This window comes from Lissotriton vulgaris, chromosome 4_1, assembly GCF_964263255.1.
Source record: "Lissotriton vulgaris chromosome 4_1, aLisVul1.2, whole genome shotgun sequence".
NCBI classification, from domain to species: Eukaryota; Metazoa; Chordata; class Amphibia; order Caudata; family Salamandridae; genus Lissotriton; species Lissotriton vulgaris.
Window position 1 is genome coordinate 1,672,268,098 of NC_141691.1, and position 23,263 is coordinate 1,672,291,360.

At 46.5% G+C, this 23,263-nt stretch overlaps 1 protein-coding gene across 1 annotated transcript in view; it reads left to right on the plus strand.

Moving 5' to 3' along the window:
• The window catches only part of LRRCC1 (leucine rich repeat and coiled-coil centrosomal protein 1), a 407,257-nt gene that overhangs the window by 264,219 nt on the left and 119,775 nt on the right, over positions 1 to 23,263 (plus strand). The window contains exon 15 of the mRNA XM_086965946.1: positions 16,137 to 16,300. Coding sequence (XP_086822072.1) covers positions 16,137 to 16,300 — 164 coding nt within the window. The remainder of the gene's footprint in view (positions 1 to 16,136; positions 16,301 to 23,263) is intronic.

The following is a 23,263-nucleotide window of genomic DNA, read 5'->3' on the forward strand; positions in this document are numbered from 1 at the left end:
AACCTCTGGAGCTGTTGTTCCCATTTTTCTTTGGTTGTGGATACAATAAATAACACTTACTGTGTGGGAAAGCTGGCAATATGAGGTGGCCACATGAGCTGACTCTTACATGCCTGAATTTCTTGAAGTGATGAATTACATGGATTCATTTAAGAAACTGAAAAAAATAATAGTTCCTGCACCACTATTTCAGGTGCCTCGTGTTGAACAGGTAACAGTAACCTTGGGTGGAATCCCAGTGTAAGGTGCATTCACTCTGTAGCCTCACATCTAGCACTGGTTGTGGGTACCTTCAAATCTGTTTCTCTTGACTCCACCTGACAGGGTCAAATCATACTTATTACCCTTATTTTAGTTCCCTTCTGGATACTGAATGGGTAAGGGCACAAATAAAACAAACGGTAGGACTTAGTCAACAAAGTGCAACTCCCTCATTAGCTTATCCGGAATTTCCATGGTGCCTTTCGGCCTCACATTAGTGAAGTTCCACAGATATTGGAGTCTTTCTCTAGAGCATGTCAAAATAATAAATAAGAGCACAATATATTTCCCTCTTATGTTCTTGCCATTAAGATAAACAGATTTACGGATACTACAGGTGAGATAATGTGGGTCTCCTCCCATACTGAGCTATTCTGTGCATTTTATAGTGCCTTAAGTAGAGACAATGGTCTGCACTTCTTGACAAAGAGGCAAAAAATAAAAAATGTTGCTGTTGATAAAGTGTGCGTTCTGTTAAGGACACATGCATGAGCCTTGAGTTTATCTCTTTTATTATTAATGAAATCAACAAAACATATCAACACACAGTCTTTACTATTGCTAATCTAACTTCAAAATGTGATCAGTCCATTTACTGGTGTCACTCCCCCTAATATTTTACTTTTTTATCTAGATTATCCCAGATAACTTGACCATGGAATATGAAGAGAATCTGTGGAGGGCCAATGTTCAAAACCCTGAATTTGAGGGCAGTCCCAGAGCTGTCTGAGGCAGTGCATAATCTGGGATTCAAGGTCAATTCTGGTCTTTCTATGAGATCTTCACTCTCCTAGGCATATGCTGTCAATGATAGATCTTGTGGGGGTAATTAAATGAGTAGCTGTATAATCCCACTTCATGCAAGAGGAGAGTGATGCAGCTTAAATTACCTATCTAAGCCTAACCTGTTTTCAGTAAATGTATTATGGGTTATTGAGGCTCTTGGAGGAGGACATTACATTTTATTTGTGTCTTCAATGTTGCTATTCTCTGAAAATTCGGATGACCAGTCTGCAAGTGAAAGGTTTGCTCGGTCAGATTATGCTTTCTCATGCTAACTGTTGTAGTCTTTCTGATATCTCTGCAGTTAATTTGGTGTTTGGAAGCTGATGTTCTGTAGCACACAATTTGGTTTAGTGTGTGCTACAGAATCATAACTGCTTTTATCACTTTAGATTTGCTCTACCAAAGTGGTGTTGTTTGGGATTTTATCTATGATTGCTCATTTATTTGATCATCAGATTCAGCACCTTTCTTTTTGCACATATAGAATTACTTTTCCTTGTGGCTGTAGCTTATGTTTTATGTTCTGCTAGTTTCCATTTCAATTCTTCTGTTAGGACTACCACTCCCATAATACATTTTATATCTGGTGCTAAATTGGCTTGCATTTTTTATCTCAGTTCTTGTAGTAACAGATCATGCATGATAAGTGAATTTGAGTTAACTTGGGTTACCGTCTGACATGCATCTTCTGCTGTCTTCTGTGCGCTATGCTCAGAAGTTGTATGCATCCGCATTAACGAATTCATCGATATCCGTGTTGGGGGTGACATTTTACTTGCTTGTCATCATCTTTTGTTCTTAGACCACAGTGACACCATGGGTGATACCTATATGCAGCATCTGTGTCTGCTGGGTATCTGGGGCCACCTGGTCCTCGCTGGCTTCGAGGTATTCTGGAGTCATGTAGAAGCTTGCAGTTGTCGTCTTCAGATGAGAACCGGCTCCACTACTTGATACTCTGGGGGAGCTGCCCCTCTGTCATGTCACTCCTGCCCAAAAAGAGTTCCGCCTGAACCTCCAGCACCATGGTACATGTTGGCTACTTTTGGCATCATGTTGATTGAGTGCTCAAACCGTAAGTCTTAACCGCTGTGCAGCACAGATTTGACACTGGCTACAAGGCAGAAAATGAAGTCGATACCAATCACAGATATAGGTCCTCTTTCATACATAGTTTCTCGCTCCTATGCTGCCAGGATCAATAGTGGGCAGAAGAGCTCCTTAACTTCAAGCTAGATATCCACCATCTTTCCCCTATAATGGCCAGATAGTCTTAGTTATCGTTTGCACTACACAAACCCCAACTTGTGGTGTAACAATCAACAAAAGGAAAATCAAACTAATACTTTGAAAAAAGCCACTGCCCACATTGTAAGATGAGAATTTGCAGAAAACATGACTGGAATGAAATCCCTTACCGTATGTTCAGTTTATGGTCAAAACATGTATGACATTGAGATATGTGAATTTCTAGCGCCGCTAATCTGCAGTGATTTTAATTGTAGTCTTGATAATGAAAAGTTGCCTCAAAGCTACCAGGTGCAAATCAGCAACTTTTTGCAATTCAGCAGTTGTCCGGGCGCCCCTGTGGTCCGATGTAGAGGAGCAGTAATGGCTGCCCCTTGATGCCCTGCGCTGGATTTGGTGGCCTCCGAGAGGTTGTGAGGCTTGGTGTCCGGGGCGAATAACCGGAGTCAGGAGAGACCTCCTACCGTGAAGAAGTGTGCTCGGCGGTGCAGTGACAGGCACCGGGTGGGACCGAGCTCCACACCGGGGCCGACGAGAAGTGACCCAGGTGTGTCCTGCAGTAAATACAGGCCCCGGCTCAGAGGCCTGCCGGAGGCTTGGCAGGCTCAAACGGTGCTGGATCCTCGGCAGCGGGGCCCGGAAAGCTCTGTGACAGGTGGAATACCTGGCCTGTGATCCCGGCGGTAGCAACACCAGCGTCGCCCAGTGCGGGGCGGTGCGGAGCGGAGCAGAGAAGGCCCTGCATACCCAGCCCGGTGAGTGAGGTCTCTAATTTTGGCCCCGGTCTGACGGCCTAGAGGGCGGGTCTTACAACGAGAGGTGTGGGAAACACACTGAAGTTAGCTTGATAACCTGGTGTGGGAGGAGGAGCACGCCCGGCTGGGGTTGCTGTAGGAGAGTGGCAGCATTGGCGTCTTCTAACACCGGGGACCTGGGCCTGTGTGATCGGGCGGATTTGGAAGTGAGCTGCCTGATGCGTGGAGATCACAGTGGAGCTGGAGAGGACTGGCATTAGTTATGGTGTGGAGTCCCGCACAGGTGGAAATATAGTCCCCGAATGCAGGAAGGCTCCAAAGAAAAAAAGAGACCTTTTTTTTTCTTTTTTTCTTTTTAATACTGACACCCTTCATTGACAATATAAAGTGTGGCGTGCAGATGTAGGCACCCATGAGGTCCCAGGCGGAGTGTATACTTTCTTGCATGACTGACACTATCTTCTGAGAATCACAGCTCGTGCTTGCCCTGGCTAGACTCCTCTGGGGGAAGGGTGGCTAGTTGCGGCCCGAGAGGCTGGAATTGCTCCGGCTGAAGGACGGACAAGGTGCAAAGACGTCAATTGGAGAAGGTTAATACTGGTGCAGTAGGTGCAGGGATGTAGGAGGTGGTTCCGGCTTGCCCCGAGGGGGCCGCAGTTGGGCCACACCGGAGCTATCTGCAAATCCCCGACAGCTGATGGGTCAAGGTTGAAGACTCCCAGTCCATCTGCAGCGACTACTCTCGCGAATGCAAAGTAGTGGGAACGACCAAACTGGGGCAACTGTGGGCAGTCGGTGCTATTGTCCTCCTAGTTACGCTGGGGTAAGTCGACGCTGGTGTCGTCCCAGACTTCCATCAAGGCACATGTGTCGTAGGCCCACGCACATGGCGACAGGAGGCAGAGTTTCTAAGGCTACGCGCAAAAGCAGCTAGCCAAATTCGCCTGATCCAAGGCGGGAGACAAGAGTGAGTCGCCATCAATGGAGAAAGATGGGGGTACATAATCCCCCTAAACAGGGGACGGAGCCAACTCTGCACGATGTTATGGCGGCGATTAATGGCGTCCGCTCCTCGCTGGACTCGATCACGGTGGAATTTTCCCTCACCAGAGCAGACTTCAAGAAGATGGATGAAAAAGGTGAAAGACCTCAAACTAGTTACAACCGCTTTGCAAACTGACACGTCGGAGCTTCAAACACAGATGGTTGGAGTGAGAAAGAAACAAGAGAGGATGGCTCAGCAGCTGGACGATTATGAAGGCCGCGCACAACGCAACGATATCCCCATTTTGGGGGTTCCGGAGTGGGCCGAGGGGCCGGCCGTTTATGTGGAAGAACTCATCACCAAACACCTCAAACCAAAGACCTTGTCTAGCTACTTTTCCATCAAACGGGCTCATAGGGTCCCGGGAGGCAGGCCAAAGCCTGGGGCACCCAAGAGACCCCTTATAGCCTGTGTATTCAAATACCGAGACAGGGATATTATTGTGCAGACTGCGAGATCCAACCCCCCGCTGAAAATAGACAACATGGAGGTGGCCTTCTTTCCTGACTTCACTGCCAGGGTCCAGGCCCAACCTCTCAGCTTTCTGGCAGTAAAAAAGGAATTGCGAGACAGGGAAATTAAGTATGCAATGTTATTTCCAGCAAAGTTGAGAGTGGAACTAGAAGGCAGGACATGGTTCTTCAAGTCCCCTGAAGAAATGTGGGACTGGATGGAGGGGTGGAGCAGGGTGGGAGGCCAAAGGAGAGATCGAGCTGGCAGACCAAGACCACACAGAGGTGCCCGCGCAGGGGTTCTCGGACATGGCTCAGCGGAGGGAGATGGTCAGACGAAAGAGATGGAATAGCGACCCCCTGTTGTCGGCATGGAGAGATGATACCTGGTGCAGAGCGCAAGTATGAGGGGGGAGGCACTGGGTTTGGATAATCATGGATGCGAGTCACTGTAGTGGGGACCTGGCAAATGGGGTATGATATGTGCACACACTTGTAGTTTGACCTGACCAGGACTGAAGTGAACATGACACGTGGATTGTCTGATCATATATTATTGTGATATGCACGTACGGGGAGGGGACCTGACCAACTCTGTGCATCTTTAGCATTTCAGGGAGGGAGAGAGGCACTCTGCCGAGTTGGGGAGTGGGTAGTTTCAAATCCACAGGCAGGGGGGCAGGGTTTTGGGATGGGATGGGAAGAGGGGGGTGTTTCATAGGTCCTTACAGTATTATTGATATGGAAAGTGGTGGTGAGATCCTGCGGCACAAGGAGGCCATATTGCAGAGCAGGCGCTTTTGCGACAAGTTAGAATGTAAATGTAATGTCTTGCTATACGATGAGCTTCATGTTGGTTCCGGAAGTGGTAGACACAGGTATGACGGAGTTGTTTTCATTAGCAGGTTGCGACATGATGTATTTGCTAAACTGTTAACCTATCAGGTTGTAGATACTAACATATTATCGGATGGGGGTTGACAGGGAATTAATGCTCTCGGTCCTCTCTGGGAACCTAAACGGACTGGGTGACAAAATAAAGAGGGGTATTGTCCAACAGTATCTAAAGAGACAGTCCCCAGATCTGGTGCTGTTGCAGGAAACCCACTTGGTGGGTAATAAAAGCAAGGCGCTTAATAGGTGGGGATACAGGCTCCTGGTGCATGCTGACCAAACCACTGGTTCTAGGGTACGTGTAAAATGGTAAAAATGGCACCCTCTTAATTGTACACAAGACATGGACGGACCCGGTGAGGAAGATTTGCTGTGGCCAAAGCCCAATGGGAGGGGAGAGCTCTGAATGTGGTTTCGGTTTACCTGCCACTGGCACTGGGTAAGAAAGCCTTAGCCGATCTGGGTAGAGTGTTGACCAGACTCCCTGATGGTACATTGATAATCGGTGGGTATTACAATATGACTATGGATGACATGACCGACAGATACCCGCAGAGACAGGGGACTAGACTGAATGTCCTTATGGCAGAATTCACCGCGGCAATAGGCCTCTCAGATGTGGGGCTGGAGTTACCAACAATGGATTCTAAATGTACGTACTTCTCTAGTGTACACGGTAGTCTTTACTGTACTGACTACTTCCTTACGTACACGGCCTCCGTAGGCAATTTTAGGCACCCTCGGACGTTACCCAGAGGTATCTCGGATCATTCCCCTGTTGGGGTTGAGTTCACTTATGGGGAACGACAGACACGTAATACTATAGTTATTAACCCATGGCTGTTGAAAAAACCTGATATTAAAGAAGAACTTTGTGTACAAACCGGGAACTATCTAGCCGAGATTCTGGGATCGGTAGACTCTGCACAAACTATATGGGAGGCATATAAGGTGGTCCTAAAAGGATATGCCCTGTCACTGAAAACGAAGTATTTTGCCAACAGGCGCCAGATCTTGTTTCATCTGGAAGAGGAACTTCGGGGGCTTGAAGTAGAACACACAAATAACCCCTCTGGTGACACTGAAACAAGATGAGTACAGGCTCAAAGCATGTGAACACATGATGGCCACACATAGTGCTACCCAGCATAGGCTGTATGAGCTGGGAGATAGGGCTGGGAAGACCCTGGCATGGTTGGAAAGGAGGGAACAGAGTACAAGGTGGGTGCCTCTACTAACGTCACCTAGTGGGGAGGTTCTCGGTCACTCCAAAAATATCACGAAGGCCTTTGCGGGTCACATCGAAAGAGTATATTCTCCCTCCACTACATATACAGCAGAAGACTCACGCCGGCTACTGGCGGATAGTGATGTGCCAGCTCTCTCAGAGCTAGATAGAGATGAGCTGGATGAGGACCTAACACATGAGGAAATCCAGAAAGCTATTGGCCAAATTAAATCTGGGAAGGCAATGGGGCCAAATGGCATCCCCATTGAGTTCCTCAAGGTCATGGCCTCTCAGGTCATCCCACATTTGCGGGCGATGTATGAGGAAAGTTATAAGAAGGGATGTCTGCCGGCAGACCAAAGTTTTGCTAGCATTGTTGTTATTCACAAAGCAGGGAAGCCGGTAGACAACTGTGGCTCGTATAGGCCCATCTCGTTGATAAATGTAGAGGCAAAAATCTTGGCGAAAGTACTTGCCACGGGGCTTGGGACAGTGATTTCCTCCCTGGTGCACCCAGACCAGTCTGGCTTCATGCCAGGGAGAAATACGGCTCTCAACATACGCCGACTGCATAATGTGATGGCACGTAGGGGATTTTTGAGAGAAGATGCAGTTACATTGTCCTTGGATGCCTCCATGGTATTCGATTCAATTGAATGGCCATACCTTTTTGAAGTTCTCATGAGGGTTCTATTGGGCCCAAAATGTATACGGTGGGTGAAGCTGCTATACACTGACATCCAGGGGCAGGTGAGAGTTAACAACTATACATCCCGAATGTTCACGCTACGGAGAGGCACCAGACAGGGGTGTCCACTGTCCCCACTGCTGTTCTCCCTTATGCTGGAGCCCCTGGCAGCTTGAATCCGTCGCGATGTGATGGTGCGGGGTTTCAGATGGTCATTGGAGTGTGAGGACAGAATATCCCTATATGCCGATGACATATTGCTATATCTTGCCTCCCCGTACAAGTCTATTCACACTGTTCTCAATATATTTCACGAACTTCGGGAAGTACTCGGGATATGCAATTAATTGGGGTAAATCTGTGCTGTTTGTGTTACATGGACAAGACCCCCTGTCTCCCTAAAGACTACACATTAGTTGTCGCAGTGGACGGACTTAAGTATCTGGGAGTCTTTATCACATCAGAACCGGCTCTCTTTTACAGCCGCAATATGGGAGCCCCGCTGGCCAGACTGCGAGCAGACGTTAAGCACTGGAGCTCGTTGCCTCTGTCTTTGGTGGGCCGTGCCGCTCTTTTTAAAATGTTGGCGCTCCTGTGATCTTTATATATTCTCCAGAACTGCCCACACCGAATTCCAGATGCGTACTTTGTAGCAGTTGAGGGGGAGTTACGTACGCTGCTATGGGATGGTAAGGCACCTGGGATCGCACTTCAGAAACTAATGAAAGGGTGGTACGACAGGGGGATAGCGTTGCCTGACATCAGGTTGTATTACTGGGCCTATCAGTTAGTGTTTGTAAAGAAGAGAGGGGCCCCTCAGACACAAGGGAATAGGGCATTGTTCAGTAGGTAAAACTAAATTCCCTTTGGGTAAATAGGTTTATCTTAAATCAACAGTCCATCTTTCTGCCAAACACAAATCACATTACTTTGCCACACTCAATTACCCCCCAGTACACGATTGAACCATATAAAAGAAGGAATTACACAAATAAAAATCAATACATTCATTTATTTATCATAAAAAAATACAAATATTTGTAATATGAATTTGTGTAAGACACCTACCAAATACAGTATATCTATTTAATACTACAAAAAAAAGCTTAAAAATCAATCAATAGCACATCATAAAAAGGAGAGTAAAAACAGAATAGACAAATACACTATGTCTTCCGATCATACACATCCGTCAAACGGCAATATTTGTAGCACAGTGTCAGTAATTCAGTGGTTAGTACTCTAAACCATGCTTTTTTGCTGACAGTTGGTTGCCATAAATTATTGGATGTACGCCCCGACAACGGACCCGGCTTATGCCCTTGACAGTTACCAGATGGATCAGTAGGGCTATCTGGGTGCCCTGTATTCCCGCGCCAAGAGACAAAGGTACATTGGCCCATCACTGCACACAGTGCAAATCTGGCGTCTGGCAAACTCGAGGCTAGGATGGGCTAACGTCCTCACCAAGCCAACACCACTATGGTACACGCAAAAATTAGGCATGCTGTGCTATCAACCAGGATTTGATAGATGGGATGTAATAGGCATCTCGGCAGTTAAAGATTTGGTTAACACCTTGGCTGCTAGGGGGTTTTCCCCTCCTGTGCTGATGATGTTTGAATACTATAGTTTCATGACAAGGTCAACTAGTCATAAGCACAGCGCAGGTAACACCCATGATGAGTTGACCATGTCATGAGCATGGAAGGGGTTAAAACAGGAGTGATACTTAAATTTGAAGATCTCCAAAAGATCTACCAATTGGCTCCGGGGAGGTTTTTAGATACCTGTAAATCAGACATGCCTTACAGGCGGCCTTCCCAAGCTGCGAGGACATACCGGACTCGTCGCCTCTGGAGGATCGCTTACTCGATGGACCACTGCAGTCTAAAGCAATATCCTTGACTTACAAAAAACGTAGTAATAATTTACCAGATAATTTGGGCAAGCTCAAGGAGCAGTGGGAGAAAGACCTGGGACTGATTGATGAGGAAGATTGGCGACTAGCTCTTATGTCACCTAGGGAAGCGGCCATCACGCTTAGATTCAGACTGAAACAACTCGGGATTTTACATTGTTCCTACCTGATGGAGATAAAACTGGCCAAAATAGGGGCGAGGCAAGATGACATATGCTTGAAGGGTTTCAAGCAACCGGCTACCTTCTATCACACACTGTGGGAATGCCCGCTGGTACGTAGTCTCTGGGAGAGAGCCACAAATCGTATGCAGTCTGCATTGGGGAAGACGGTGAACCTGACGCCCTAACTGGGTTTGATTAACATATGGGCGGATACGGACCTGACTGACGTCAAACGACAACTGGTCACGCTGGGGTACACATTAGGAAAAAGAGAAATCGCAAGGGGATGGGGCGGAGTGGCACCACCTACTGTATCTGTATGGCTGAAAGAACTGGATAGGTGTATGATTGTGGAGAAAGAAGTATTTATAACCATGGGGTGCCCGAAGAAATGGGATACAAAATGGTCGAAATGGAACACCTACGGAGGAGAGATTTGTGTGTCGCCCATGGTGGAATTGGAAATGCGCAGAAATATGGGTAGAGATGCCACTATCTGAAATATCTGTTTTTCTAATACTCTGCAATATGTATGATGATGAGTACTAATTGTGAATATTATATGTACACAATGTATACCTGACTGCCGCCAACCTTTCTCAATAAAAACACATTTTTAAAAAAACATAAAAGGATGGTGTTTGTCCAAGGAAAGGAAATAGGGGGGAGGAGAAGCTGTCGGTCTGGGCTGGTCAACTGAATCAGGGAATCCGATTGATCAGAAGTGAATGCCCTCACACTCCCAGAAAGGTATCATGCTGCATCATTGGGCTGCTCCTCGTTGGACTTGTGCTGCAAAGTCAACGTGCCCCTTGAGGCGTCTCTTTGTCGGATGTCTTCTGATGTGATTTCCGTAATGATGAGTGCAAGTGAGGATACCGTGTGTGTCCTAGGGGTACCAAAGATGGTTTTAACAAGGTGATCCCCTTGACAAGTAAAACAAATAAATGCTGTTTTAGGGAATAATGACCCTCGACAGGTTAAAATGTGTGAAGTAGGGTCAATATGTTTCTTGGCATTGTGGCCCAACTCTATACTAATGAGCTTGCAATGAAGTACACTATTAACAGTGCTCAGAACTATGAATATAGTAAGTCCATTGGGAAGGTGCTTGCACTACCAAATAAGACAAAATGTATCCTGAAACAGAATAGATGCTATTCAGAACATGAAAGTTATCTTAATGCATGACCCAGGGTAGATTGTTCAGGTGTTTCATGATTTTTATCAAGAATTATATAAAGCTGAAACAAATCCCACGCAAGACCTGGATATCTTGATAATGTAAAACTTGATACTTTAAACAATTTTTTTTTTAATGTATTTTGTTTGATATTTATAGCACACATGCTGGCTGACCCATTCTCTCCCTCCCTCCTCCAGTTTGCCACAGACTGGACAGCCGGGTTCTCACATGGTACGGCCACATCAGCCCATAACTTTTTGTCCAAACATTAAAGGGAAACTTGCTGTGTGATCATGTAGATACCATTCACCAAAAAAGGACAACTAACAGCCCTTCTAGAAATCGGAGGGGTGGAGTGGGGTTGGGCGTTGGGTCATGTAGGACAATGGTGGTGGGGTGTGTGTATGGTGGGTTCAATTGTCTAAGATTTTTGCTTGTGGTGGGTGATAGATGAGGGCCTGCGTTTAGAGAAGTTTCAGGACGTGTTGTGGGTGCACCATCTTTTTGTGCTCATATAGTATACACCCATCGTCTTCCTGGCGCCTTATAATCTCCTGGTTCCCCAGTTGATGTATTTCGACCAGGGACTGATCCCTGTTTAGCTCCAGGCCCTGTTAACCTCTTGCTGTAATGCATTTCACTCTTAGTTGTCCCTTCTGTGGAGTTCCACTTGCCATTTCCTAAAATTCGGGCCAACAATGGCCTTCCAGGCTATTGTTATTTGATGTCTGGCAGGTGTGATCGCCAGATCTGTGAATCTATTCAATGATTTCTTCTGCCTTCCTTTGTGTGAACAATCCCTAGTAGTAGGCATGCTCTGGGAGTTTCAGTTATCCGCCTTCCCTTTGATGCTCTCTCCACCACCTCAGTCCAGTAATTTTGTAATGTTGTACAGTCCCACACCATATGCATAAATGCAGTATTTTCGGCGTATCTAGGGCAAGTTGCACTCTCATTGGGAAGCATTAGATTTGCTCATTTTGGTGTGATGTATGCTATGTGGAGGTAGTATTGGATTCGTTTAAAACTCTCATTGCGTGATACCGTTGGGGTGAGCGCCAATATTTTAGTGCAGTCTGTGTTGCTTATCTGGCCACCCAGGTCATGTTACTATTGTTCTCTTAGTGCCTAAGTTTAGTCTGTCTCTGCAGCACCCTGTATATGAGTGACGTTGCATTTCTTGTTCCAGAAATCTCACAAATGCTCTGCAGACCCTTGTGCATCTGAGGTTTTCTTAGCCCCGCTCACCCCAATGTTGTGTGGTCATGGTTATTGCTCCATGGAACAAGAAATCGCTTGGCATGTTGCTTTCTGTTCAGTAGGTACCTGCATATCTTGCAATTATGTAAGCCACATTCGAATTTCAGTTCATGAAATGTTTTAATAGTATTTTGGTCCACAAATTTTGGAAATACTATCAGGTCACATTGTCTGAAGCCCTCCAGCTGAGGAAGTTCATCTGCTGCTTAGCGGTGGTCTCCTTGCTAAGTAGACTTTACCAGCCAGTAACTGTTCCGGCAGCTGGCTACATCTTGATTACAAGCTCGTACAAAATATGAAATCTGAAGTTATTCCAGTCCTGCATCCAAAAGTCAGATTGAAGCTGGCTAAGTCCCCAAGGGAGAATAAGAGGAAGGTAAAAGAAAGAAAACACAGAAGACACTGTTGTATCTTAAACCCGGAGGTCCCCTCTAAAAGGTGAGTCAGCAGTATCACAGGCTTATTACATACAGTCTAGATATCAAGTACTGATTCATCAATCAATCAATCAGTGCCACTTATAAAGCGCGCTACATACCCGTAGGGTCTCAAGGCGCTGGGGGGGGGGAGCCGCTACTGCTCGAACAGCCAGGTCTTCAGCTTCTTCCTGAAGGAGAGGTGGTCTTGGGTCAGGCGCAGGTCGGTCGGGAGGGAGTTCCAGGTCTTGGCGGCCAGGTAGGAGAAGGACCTTCCTCCTGTAGTCGCTCTTCGGATGCGGGGGACGGCGGCGAGGGCGTGGTTGGCTGATCGGAGGTGGCGTTTGGGAGCGTAGAAGTTGACTCGGCTGTTGAGGTAGCTCGGGCCTTGGTCGTGTAGGGCTTTGTGTGCGTGGGTGAGGAGGCGGAAGGTGATTCTTTTGTTGACGGGGAGCCAGTGAAGGTCTCTCAGATGTCCGGAGATGTGGCTGGTTCGTGGGATGTCGAGGATGAGTCTGGCTGAGGCGTTCTGGATCCGCTGGAGTCTCTTCTGGAGCTTGGCGGTGGTACCGGCGTAGAGGGCGTTGCCGTAGTCCAGTCGGCTGGTGACGAGGGCCTGGGTGACGGTCTTCCTGGTCTCGGTGGGGATCCACCAGAAGATCTTCCGTAGCATGCGTAGGATGTTGAAGCATGCCGAGGAGACGTTGTTGACTTGCCTGGTCATGGAGAGGGAGGAGTCCAGGATGAAGCCCAGGTTGCGTGCATGGTCTGTCGGTTTGGGTGCGGTGCCCAGGGCGGGAGGCCACCAGGAGTCGTCCCAGGCGGAGGGAGAGGAGCCCAGGATGAGGACCTCCGTCTTGTCCGAGTTCAGTTTCAGGCGGCTGGTCGTCATCCACTCGGCTACCTCTTTCATCCCTTCGTGCAGGTTGGCTCTGGCGGCGGCGGGGTCGTTGGTCAGGGAGAGGATCAGCTGGGTGTCGTCGGCGTAGGAGATTATGCTGAGGTTGTGTTTGCGTACGATGGCCGCGAGGGGGCTCATGTAGACGTTGAAGAGTGTGGGGCTCAGAGATGATCCTTGGGGGACGCCGCAGATGACTTCGGTGGCCTCTGACTTGTACGGTGGTAGGCGGACTCTCTGTGTTCTCCCGTCGAGGAAGGAGATGATCCATTCCAGCGCCTTGTCCTGGATTCCGACGTTGCTGAGGCGCCGTACTAGAGTGCGGTGGCAGACCGTGTCGAATGCCGCGGAGAGGTCCAGGAGGATGAGGGCCGCTGTTTCTCCGTTGTCCATCAGGGCTCGGATGTCATCGGTGGCGGCGATTCATAACTACAATTAAGTCAGATATATGGGAATCATAATGTGTATCTTACCTGTTCCTGGATGGACTAAACTGTGACTAGTTAACAATAGAGGAGCTGAAAAGGGAGTCTGGTAAAGTCTTCAAAGTGAGGGATGTAGAAGGGATGGCGCGGCAAGTTACAAACAGTATGAAATTACAAAAATAGATAGTGAGGTACGCAAAACAGGTGTGAACTGTGAACTGCAGCTAGAGTCCATGCAACAGCTAAAGTTGCAAGACCCCAAGTTATATTTAACAGTGCAACTCATGGTGACTCTAAGTGAACGAGTGGCACATTAGTGATTTCTGTCTAAGACCTGCCTTCTCCTGTACCCAAGGCTAGCCACCTCTGTCCAGCTGCCACTTCCTCAAGTCCTGCCTTGTCTAGCGCTCTGTGATGCCTGTGTATTTTCTTGTGTTCATGCGTCCGACATGCCGCCTTGTTCTTGGTAATCGTATGTGTGCCCCAATGTTTTGGTCACTGCTAAATAAATTGTGAAAAGACTATATAGCATGTATTGCCATTCCATAGCGTTGCCCCAAGTGTGCTTACTTTTTTTCCGGAACCTGATAAGGGTTCTTCTGCAGTACGTATGCACATTTTGGGAACACTATTATCTTCAAAATGGCTGCTTGTGCCACTAGTGAGAGGGGCATAATTCTCCAGTGGCAAACACTAGTTGTTATGGAGTGCAATCAGTATGATGTTTTCAATTATTCACCCACTTCAATTGGAGAGCCCATGAGTTTGCTGTTTCCTTTGGCTTTAGGGACTGTTCAAATGTGAGAGAGTGGCACATGCAGCAGTGGGGAATGGAGGGCGAAGAGGAATATAGTCTGACAAGTGTTGAGAAGGGGAGGTGTAGAGCGGGTGGTGCCCTGGATGGGGCTCCCCTCTTAAGTCTGTACCCTTCTCCTCTACATGTTGTTCTGCTGATATAGTGCCCACTTCCCTACTCTTGAAATATTGTCTCCAACTGTAGATGGTTCCGCCTCATTCATGCCTCATACTCTATGCTTCATGCATAGTTTATCAGGAAATATATTAACCGCAAGTCACAGGCGGAGCATTGTTACACACCACTACCCTCAACCTGCGTACCACGCACCAAGAGGACCCAGGAATGGCGCTTTCAGTAGTAGATGTTCGAAACCGGAATCACAGATCTTGGTGACATCAATATTTCCAATGACTGCACAGACCAAGAGAAAGCAGTCTTTTGAGTGTGTGTGGGAGGGTGGGGGGGATGGCGAGGGAGGGCAAGCATTTTAGGGCAATAAGTGCTGAAATAGGGTTTCTGGTTTGGGAAAATGGAGAGAGGAGGTGAGGGACACCCATATCAGAGGCCTTATCTGCGGTTCATCCTCTCATAGCCCCACACTATTCTGGTACGTCCTGTTCTATCTTCCCTAGATCACTTCTAATGCTATTCTAGCAATGGTCTCTTGAAAATCTTTGGCTTTCTTCACCCTTTTAAGTGTTCCTTTTAAATTGCGTTTTTAATCCCCAAGTATAGGAGCGAACCAAACTTGATGCGTATTGTGGCACACAGTTTTAAGTTTGACCTTATCCAAAAACTGTTTGCTTGCCAATTTTGTTTTGTTTTAGTGACAGTTTTGTTATGGTGGTATCATTTCTTCAGATTTTTAATTATTTGTCTTTATTCACACTCCATTTTATTCTCCTTTACATATCTACACCTTTCATTATCCCAGGATGTACCATGTTACAACGCATACCGTTACAACTACCTACTATTACAACGCGACCATTACAACGCATACCATTACAACGCATAGCGCTTTGAGGTGCTGGATAGTGGTAAGTATAATTTACTATTCTAACTCCAGTCCCCGTGGACACTAGGGAAGGTGTTGGATAGTAAATTATACTTATTCCCTATCCTAGAGCGCCCCCCAGCGCAATGCGTTGTAATGGTATGCGTTGTAAAAGATGCGTTGTAATAGTAGGTAGTTGTAAAAGATGCGTTGTAACGGGTGTATACCATTATCCCAATATGGTAAATGAAAATGGTGTTTGGACTTTTGGAATGAGAGGGCTTAAGGTCTTCTGTTATTGGCTAAGCAATAAATCTGATTTTCTGACCTGATTCTGCTCTACAGCAACAACTTCCTGGAAACTTCTCTGGTTTCGGATCTCCTGACACATGTCATCCGATGTGTGTTTGGTTATTTTCTTGCATAATCTCAAGTGTGGAAGGATTCCTCGATAACCATGATAAACATATGGAGTATTTGTATGACTATCTTCTTTCTCGTGATCAGCATTGCTGCAATTTCTTACTGACTCCATATTTTCAACAATGTTATATCAAATAGTTCCATCTAGAGTTATACTGCATGTTCTTCTAGTCGCTAAATGCATTGTGAATGTTTTCTTTTATGAATATTTTGGTTTGTGTTTATGTTGGTTAAACCGGACACTCATAATGTTGTGTGCAACAAGTGTTTTGTCTGCTTTCTGTTTTTAGGAGTATCTTTAGCTCAGGATCGTGGGAAACTTGAAGCAAAAATTGAGGTTTTAACCGCTGAAGTCGAGACCTTGAAAAATCAAAATGAACGCAACAATGATACTTTGAGAATTAAAGTAAAGGTTGTTGAAGACCAGACAGAGACCATTAGAAAGCTAAAGGAGGTAAGCTATGGTTCTTTGTTTTTTCAGTTTCAGAAAGAATGCAATACTTTACAGTGGACCTCAATAAAGTGAATTAATGGATTACCGGGTTTTTGCATTCTTAAGTTAGCGCACCACAGTCTTATTAAGTATTTATGCCTCGCATAAAATCTTGCTATTTAGGATGGATGTTCTTTTTGTTATTGTGTCTTAAAACACCTGATGTTTTAAGTGTCAAGTAGACTAATGTTTTCTATCAGAAATCGAGATAAAATATTAAGGTTCATCGTTTTAATGCAAGATGGATCTGTGCTTCATTTGCCACCTAGGCCATTACACTTTCTAATTCAAAAGAATTAAATAAACAGTTCGAGGCATATGAGCTGCAGATCTCACACTGCATTAGATCGCCACCTGGTGTTGGGCTCGGATGATTGCATGTTGTTGTCGTCTTGGAAGAAGTCTTTGTAGTCACGAGATAGGTGACTATAGACTCGACTTCATCAGCTCGATTCCGGTCGTCGACGCGGGCCTTTGGGCCTATCCACGCAGTGAGGCCTACAACTCATGGAAAGGACGCCATTCAAGAGATGTCCCGAGTGTGGAGCAAAATTCCCACGCAACGACCATCACGAGGTGTGTAACCTGTGCTTATCACCAGAACACGACGAGTCGAGCTGTACAGCCTGCGCATCCTTTCGATCCAAGAAGACCATTCGAGATCGAAGAGCCCATCAACATAACATGCAGAGATCATCACGGGAGCCAGTGTATTTCTTCGACGAAGGTCTATGTGTCCTGAAGGAAAGTTCCGTTGATCTCCAGATCGTATCTGAAACAGACTACTCCGATGATTCCATACCATTAGATCAACGCGTGAGTACGACTGCCCCTACCCCAACACCTAAAACAAAGGTCAAAATTCCGCCTTTGGGGCCCAGTCGCAACCGAAACACTGCTTCGAAAGCCCCGCCATAGAGCCCGGCTCCGAAGAAAATATTAAGGCCTTCTGGTAGCTCCGTACCGAGCAAACCGCACGTGCCGATACCACCAGTTCCCTCGGCACTGAAACTGAAAGAAGTCCTGGTTCCAAAACACACTCAGAACAAGACAGCTTCCAGCCCTAAATCTTCGGTGCTTTCACATTCCCATACATCCTTCTCACAGGAAGTATCTCAGATATGTACTAGAAAGACAACATCAGTTCAAAGTCCTTCCATTCGGGGTCACAACTGCACCAAAAGTGTTTACAAAGTGCCTAGCAGTAGTAGCACATCTCAGAAGACAACATATCCACGTCTTCCCATACTTAGACAATTGGCTCATAAAAGCCAAGTCATTCAACCAGTGTGTCCAACACACATCTCAAACAATTGCACAACTTGGGGTTTACAATAAACCACACCAAGTCACATCTCCAGCTCTCTCATGTGCATCAATACCTAGGGGCTACCATAAACACAGATGCAGCTCTAGCTTATCCCAGCCCAGCAAGGATACAGAGCATTCAAGTCTTAGTCACAAAGTTCCAAACCCATCATGCTCTCCCAGCCAGAGTGTTCATGCAACTAATAGGCATGATGGCATCTTGCATTTTTATTGTACCATATGCAATACTGCAAATGCGCCCATTACCGGAATGTCTAGCACATCAGTGAAATCAGGCACAAGGACAACTTACAGACCTGGTGTTGGTGGACAGCCGTGCACATCGCTCTCTGCAGTGGTGGAACACCAAAAACTTGTCCAGAGGGCTGCCGTTCCTCTAATCTGTTCCACAGATAATACTGACAACGGACGCATCCCTGACAGGATGGGGAGCCCATCTGCTCCACCACACAACTCAGGGAAGATGGAACGCTCAACAAAAGGTGCTTCACATCAATTACCTAGAGCTGCTGGCAATATTCCTAGTACTGAAATCCTTCCAAGTACATATACGAAACAAAGCTGTCTTGATCCGGACGGACAACATGACAGCCATGTACTGCATTCATAAACAAGGAGGCACACATTCCCTGTAGCTGTCCCAGCTCGCACAAAACATTTGGAGATGGGCCATTCCACAAAAAATATATCTGCTTGCAGAACACCTTCCAGGAGTTCACAATCAGACAGCGGATCTGTTAAGTCGACAGACACAACAGATTCACGAATGGGAACTACATCTGCAAGTTCTTCAACCATTCTTTAACAAGTGGGGTCATCCAGACATATCATTGTTTATGCCACACACGAGAACGCAAAATGCCCAACCTTAGCCGCCAGGTTTCCACACCGCTGTCTAAGGGCAATGCAATATGGATGAACTGGTCAGGCAGATATACGTACTCTTTTCCGCCAATCCCACTAATACCACTAGTGGTACGCAAGCTCATACAACAGTCTATCAAATTGATCCTGGTAGCTCCCACATGGGCACGCCAACCGTGGTTCACCACACTGGTAGAACTCTCTCTAGTTCCACACCAAAGACTGGCTCTAACACCATCCATACTAACGCAGAACCATGGAGACATCAGATATCCAGATCCAAGTCAACTGAATCTTGTGATCTGGCTCCTAAAGTCTTAAAGTTTGGTTACCTTAACCTGCCACCAAACTGTATGAATATAATTAAAGAAGCCAGAAGACCTACTACTAGAGCTTGCTATGCTGCAAAATGGAAGAGATTTGCCATTTACTGCACTAATAATCAAATTGATCGTCTAGATGCTTCCATCCAAAATATCATCTGTTACCTTCTCCATTTACAAAGATGTAATCTAGCATATTCATCTATACGTTTACATCTTGCAGCCTTTGCAGCATACCTACAAAACAGACAACATACGTAGTTATTTAGAGTACCTGCAATTAAAGCGTTTATGGAAGGATTAAAGAGAATCATTCCTCCTAGGTTACCACCCTCTCCAGTGTGGAACCTAAACATTGTTCGTACCAGGCTCATGGGGGCCCCTTTTTGAACCTTTACATAAGTGTGAACTGCAATTTCTCACATGGAAAACCGCTTTCCTTATTGCTATTACCTCTCTTAGGAAAGTTAGTGAGATTCAAGCTTTCACTATACAAGAACCATTTTTACAATTACACAGTAACAAAGTGGTTATACGGACTAATCCTAAATTCCTTCCTAAAGTAATTACTCATTTTCATCTAAATCAATCAGTAGAGTTGCCAGTGTTTTTTCAAAACCCAGACTCTGTAGCAGAAAGAGCTCTACACACACTAGATGTAAAAAGAGTTCTTTTCTATTACATTGATAGGACCAAAGCTTTTCGTCAAACAAAGCAACTGTTTGTAGCTTTCTCTCCACCACATAAAGGCAACCCCATCTCTAAAGCGGGAATTGCAAGGTGGATTGTAAAATGTATACAAATATGCTATCACAAGGCAAAACGTACATTAACAGTTCCTCCTAGAGCGCACTCCACACGCAAACTAGGAGCCTCCATGGCTTTCTTAGGGAACATTCCCCTAGAAGACATCTGCAAGGCAGCAACATGGTCTACAACACACACATTCACTAAACACTATTGTGTTGATGTGCAAGCTAAGCAGCAAGCTGCAGTAGGCCAAGCTGTCAAAACTCTCTTTCAAACTACTGCTACGGATACAGGTGACCACCGCTAGGGGAGACACTGCTGTACAATCGATGCACAGTGTGAGATTTGCAGCTCATATGCCTCGAACGGAAAATGCTTCTTACCAGTATGCATCTGTTCTTGGCATGTAGAGCTGCAGATTCTCACACGCCCTCCTGACTCCCCGGGACCTGTATCTTTTCCAGTTCTATCTTAATTAGATATACACGCATGGACATCCCTTCTTTATTTCTACTAACTGATCATTTCCCATCATGGCGAAAAACAATCTAAGGATGGAGCCGATGCCCATGCGCACTATCGTCCAAGGGAGGAGTCCGGTATCTCGTGACTACAAAGACTTCTTCCAAGGCAACAGTAACATGCAATCATCCGAGCCCAACACCAGGTGGCGATCTAATGCACAGTGTGAGAATCTGCAGCTCTACATGCCAAGAACAGATGCATACTGGTAAATAGCATTTTCCTTCTATAGCTTACCGTCAGTTAAAAGATAATTGTGGTGCATGTCCCTTCAAATGATTGATCTATTTATATTCCATGCTCTGTGTCAAGCACTTGTATGTGTTGTAGGAATACACTGCTCTTGAAGTATATTATTCATTTTTCCTGTACTCTATGGTTCTCTTTAATTGAAGACAACAGTACTCCGTGGTGGGGATGGGAATCGGAAAAAGAAACTATTGTTTGAGCAAAGTGGTCATCCGTTGTCTCTGCAGTAAGTAGCGCCTGCTAGTTTGAGAAGATTCCAGAATTTCGCACTTCTGCTGCAATATTTTATGCAAATGACTGACTGAGTTGCTATCTGTCTGAGGCAAAAAGAGATAAGCAATTATCCAATTGTGCTACATCTTCTTGGCTACACCACCTCTGTCAGAAATAGTTAAAAAATATATAAAATATAAAGTATATGGATGTTGAACGAAAACAAACAGCCAGTTTAGTCTCCAAAACTGCTACATTAAAAAAAATGTTTTCCACATCTACTTTAAAATTCACCTTTTTTCAAAGGGTTACAATCCTTGTCATGTTAAAGGTAATATTTGTTTGTAGCATGTGTGGCTGTAGAAACACATGCTCTGGATACTCCTGCCATCTAGTGTTGGACTTGAATGTTTGAAAGTTTTTTTTTTTCTTCTTCAAAGAAGCTTTTGAGTCATGAGATGGACTGTGACAACTCCCTTAGATCACAACACGCATGGGCACCAACTCCATGTTATATTTTTTTCCCTACTATGGGTTCGAACCTACACTGAGAGGGCTCTGGACATCATCAGAGAAGAGGCTCTCTTTGATGTCGAATAAAACCTGTCAGTCTGGAGTCTCAGCTGCTAAACAAAACACCCTTATCCGCAAGCGAGTTAGAGCGAGAGTAGGGAGAAGAAATCGAACCGGCCCAAAGATTGCTGACCCTTAAAATAAGAAGACACCTCTTATAACACCCATGCCTACCTCTAAGAGCCATGTGACCAACCCGAGGTTACACAAGAAATCCCACACCAAGGTAAAGGGAGTCTGGCATCAAGCCCGAACCTTGACAAAAACTGATTTTAGGACCTCTGTCACCTTCAGCTTTGACAGTGAGAGAATTCTTTGGAGTCAAATAAGCCTCCTCTTAAGGGGGTCAGCTCTCACCAGCTATGGAGCGTCTCGCAACCCAAGGGCAACAATCGCCCTAACCCACACCAGATGTCTACACCAAAGGCACCACTGATGCTGGCACCCACAATCCTGTCCACGCTAAAAGCTTGTCTGACAGCCGAATCGGAAGAGTCAGAGGCACTGACAGTGCAGAAACTACAGAGGGAACTTGACGCAAGGGAGATGTGTTCTTCATACATTCCATCGCAACTGCTAAGTCTGGGTGCCTAGCAATCATCAGCTGCAAGAGACACTTTTCGTTAACAGCATCCCAGGAGAAGAGCTAAGACCGAACGATCCTCAGTCTTATCAAAGACAGCATCATACATTTCACTAACAACTGGTATGGGGTAACAATAGTGGTGCATAGAGGAGAAAAACAAGGGAAATGGCAGGGTGACCCTGGGAAAGGAACTTCCACCTCTAAACTTCGACTCACCCTTCCTCCCCCTCAATCACGTGACCTCTGTTGTGGTAGAATACAAGATTTCCTCTGTTGCTGGCAAAAAATAACATCAGACCAGTCTGTATTAGCTATGGCCCACCACAGCTATTGTGTAATGCTTCTCACATATCCTCTCAACATTCCACCCTGCAGACATGTCCTCAACCAAGGCCATCTCTGGCTCCTCAAGGAGTTCTCCAACCCCAACACCGGCAACAACGACATCATTCCTTCACAAGACCTCTGCGACTCTCTTGCCTCTTTCTTCCACCGCAAGATCGCCGACATCCACACCAGCTTCGGCGCACCATCCACGCACCCTACCATCGAACCAACGCCCCCCACCGCCACCCTCCGCACATGGACCACGGTGACCACCGAAGACACAGCCCGCACGATGAATACCATCCACTCCGGATCTTCAACCGACCTCTGCCCCCACCACGTCTTCAACAAGGCCGACTCCATCATCTCATCCCAACTCCGGGACATCATCAACATCTCCTTCAACACCGCCACCTTCCCAGAGAGCTGGAAGCACGCCGAGCTCAGCGCCCTACTGAAGAAACCAACAGCGGACCCCACCGACCTCAATAACTTTCGCCCCATCTCGCTCCTCCCTTTTCCTGCCAAAGTCATCGAGAAGACCGTCAACAGACAGCTTGCCGCCTTCCTCGAGACGAACGGATCCCTTGACCCCTTGCAGTCTGGTTTCCGAGCCAACCACAGCACCGAGACTGCCCTCATCGCAGCCACCGACGACATCATAACCCTGCTCGACAACGGGGAAACAGTGGCCCTCATCCTCCTGGACCTCTCCGCAGCGTTCAACACTGCCTGCCACCGCACCCTAGTCCAACGCCTCAGCAACACAGGTGTCCAAGAGAAAGCACTGGAATGGATTATCTCGTTCCTCGCCGGAGGAACACGGAGAGTCCGCCTCCCCCCGTTTCGATCCGAGGCCACCGAACTCATCTGCGGCGTACCGCAAGGATCATCACTCAGCCCCACTCTCTTCAACGTCTACATGAGACCCCTTGCAACCATCGCACGCCAACACAACATCATCTCCTACGCCGACGACAACCAACTGATCCTCCCCCTCACCTGAGACCCCGCCACCGCCAGAACTAGCCTACACGAAGGGGTGAAAGACGTCGCCGAGTGGATGAAGAACAGCCGCCTGAAACTGAACTCAGACAATACGGAAGTCCTCATCCTGGGACCTGGGACAACTCCTGGTTGCCCCCAGCCCTAGGCAGCACACCCAAGTCAACAAACCCGCACGCAACT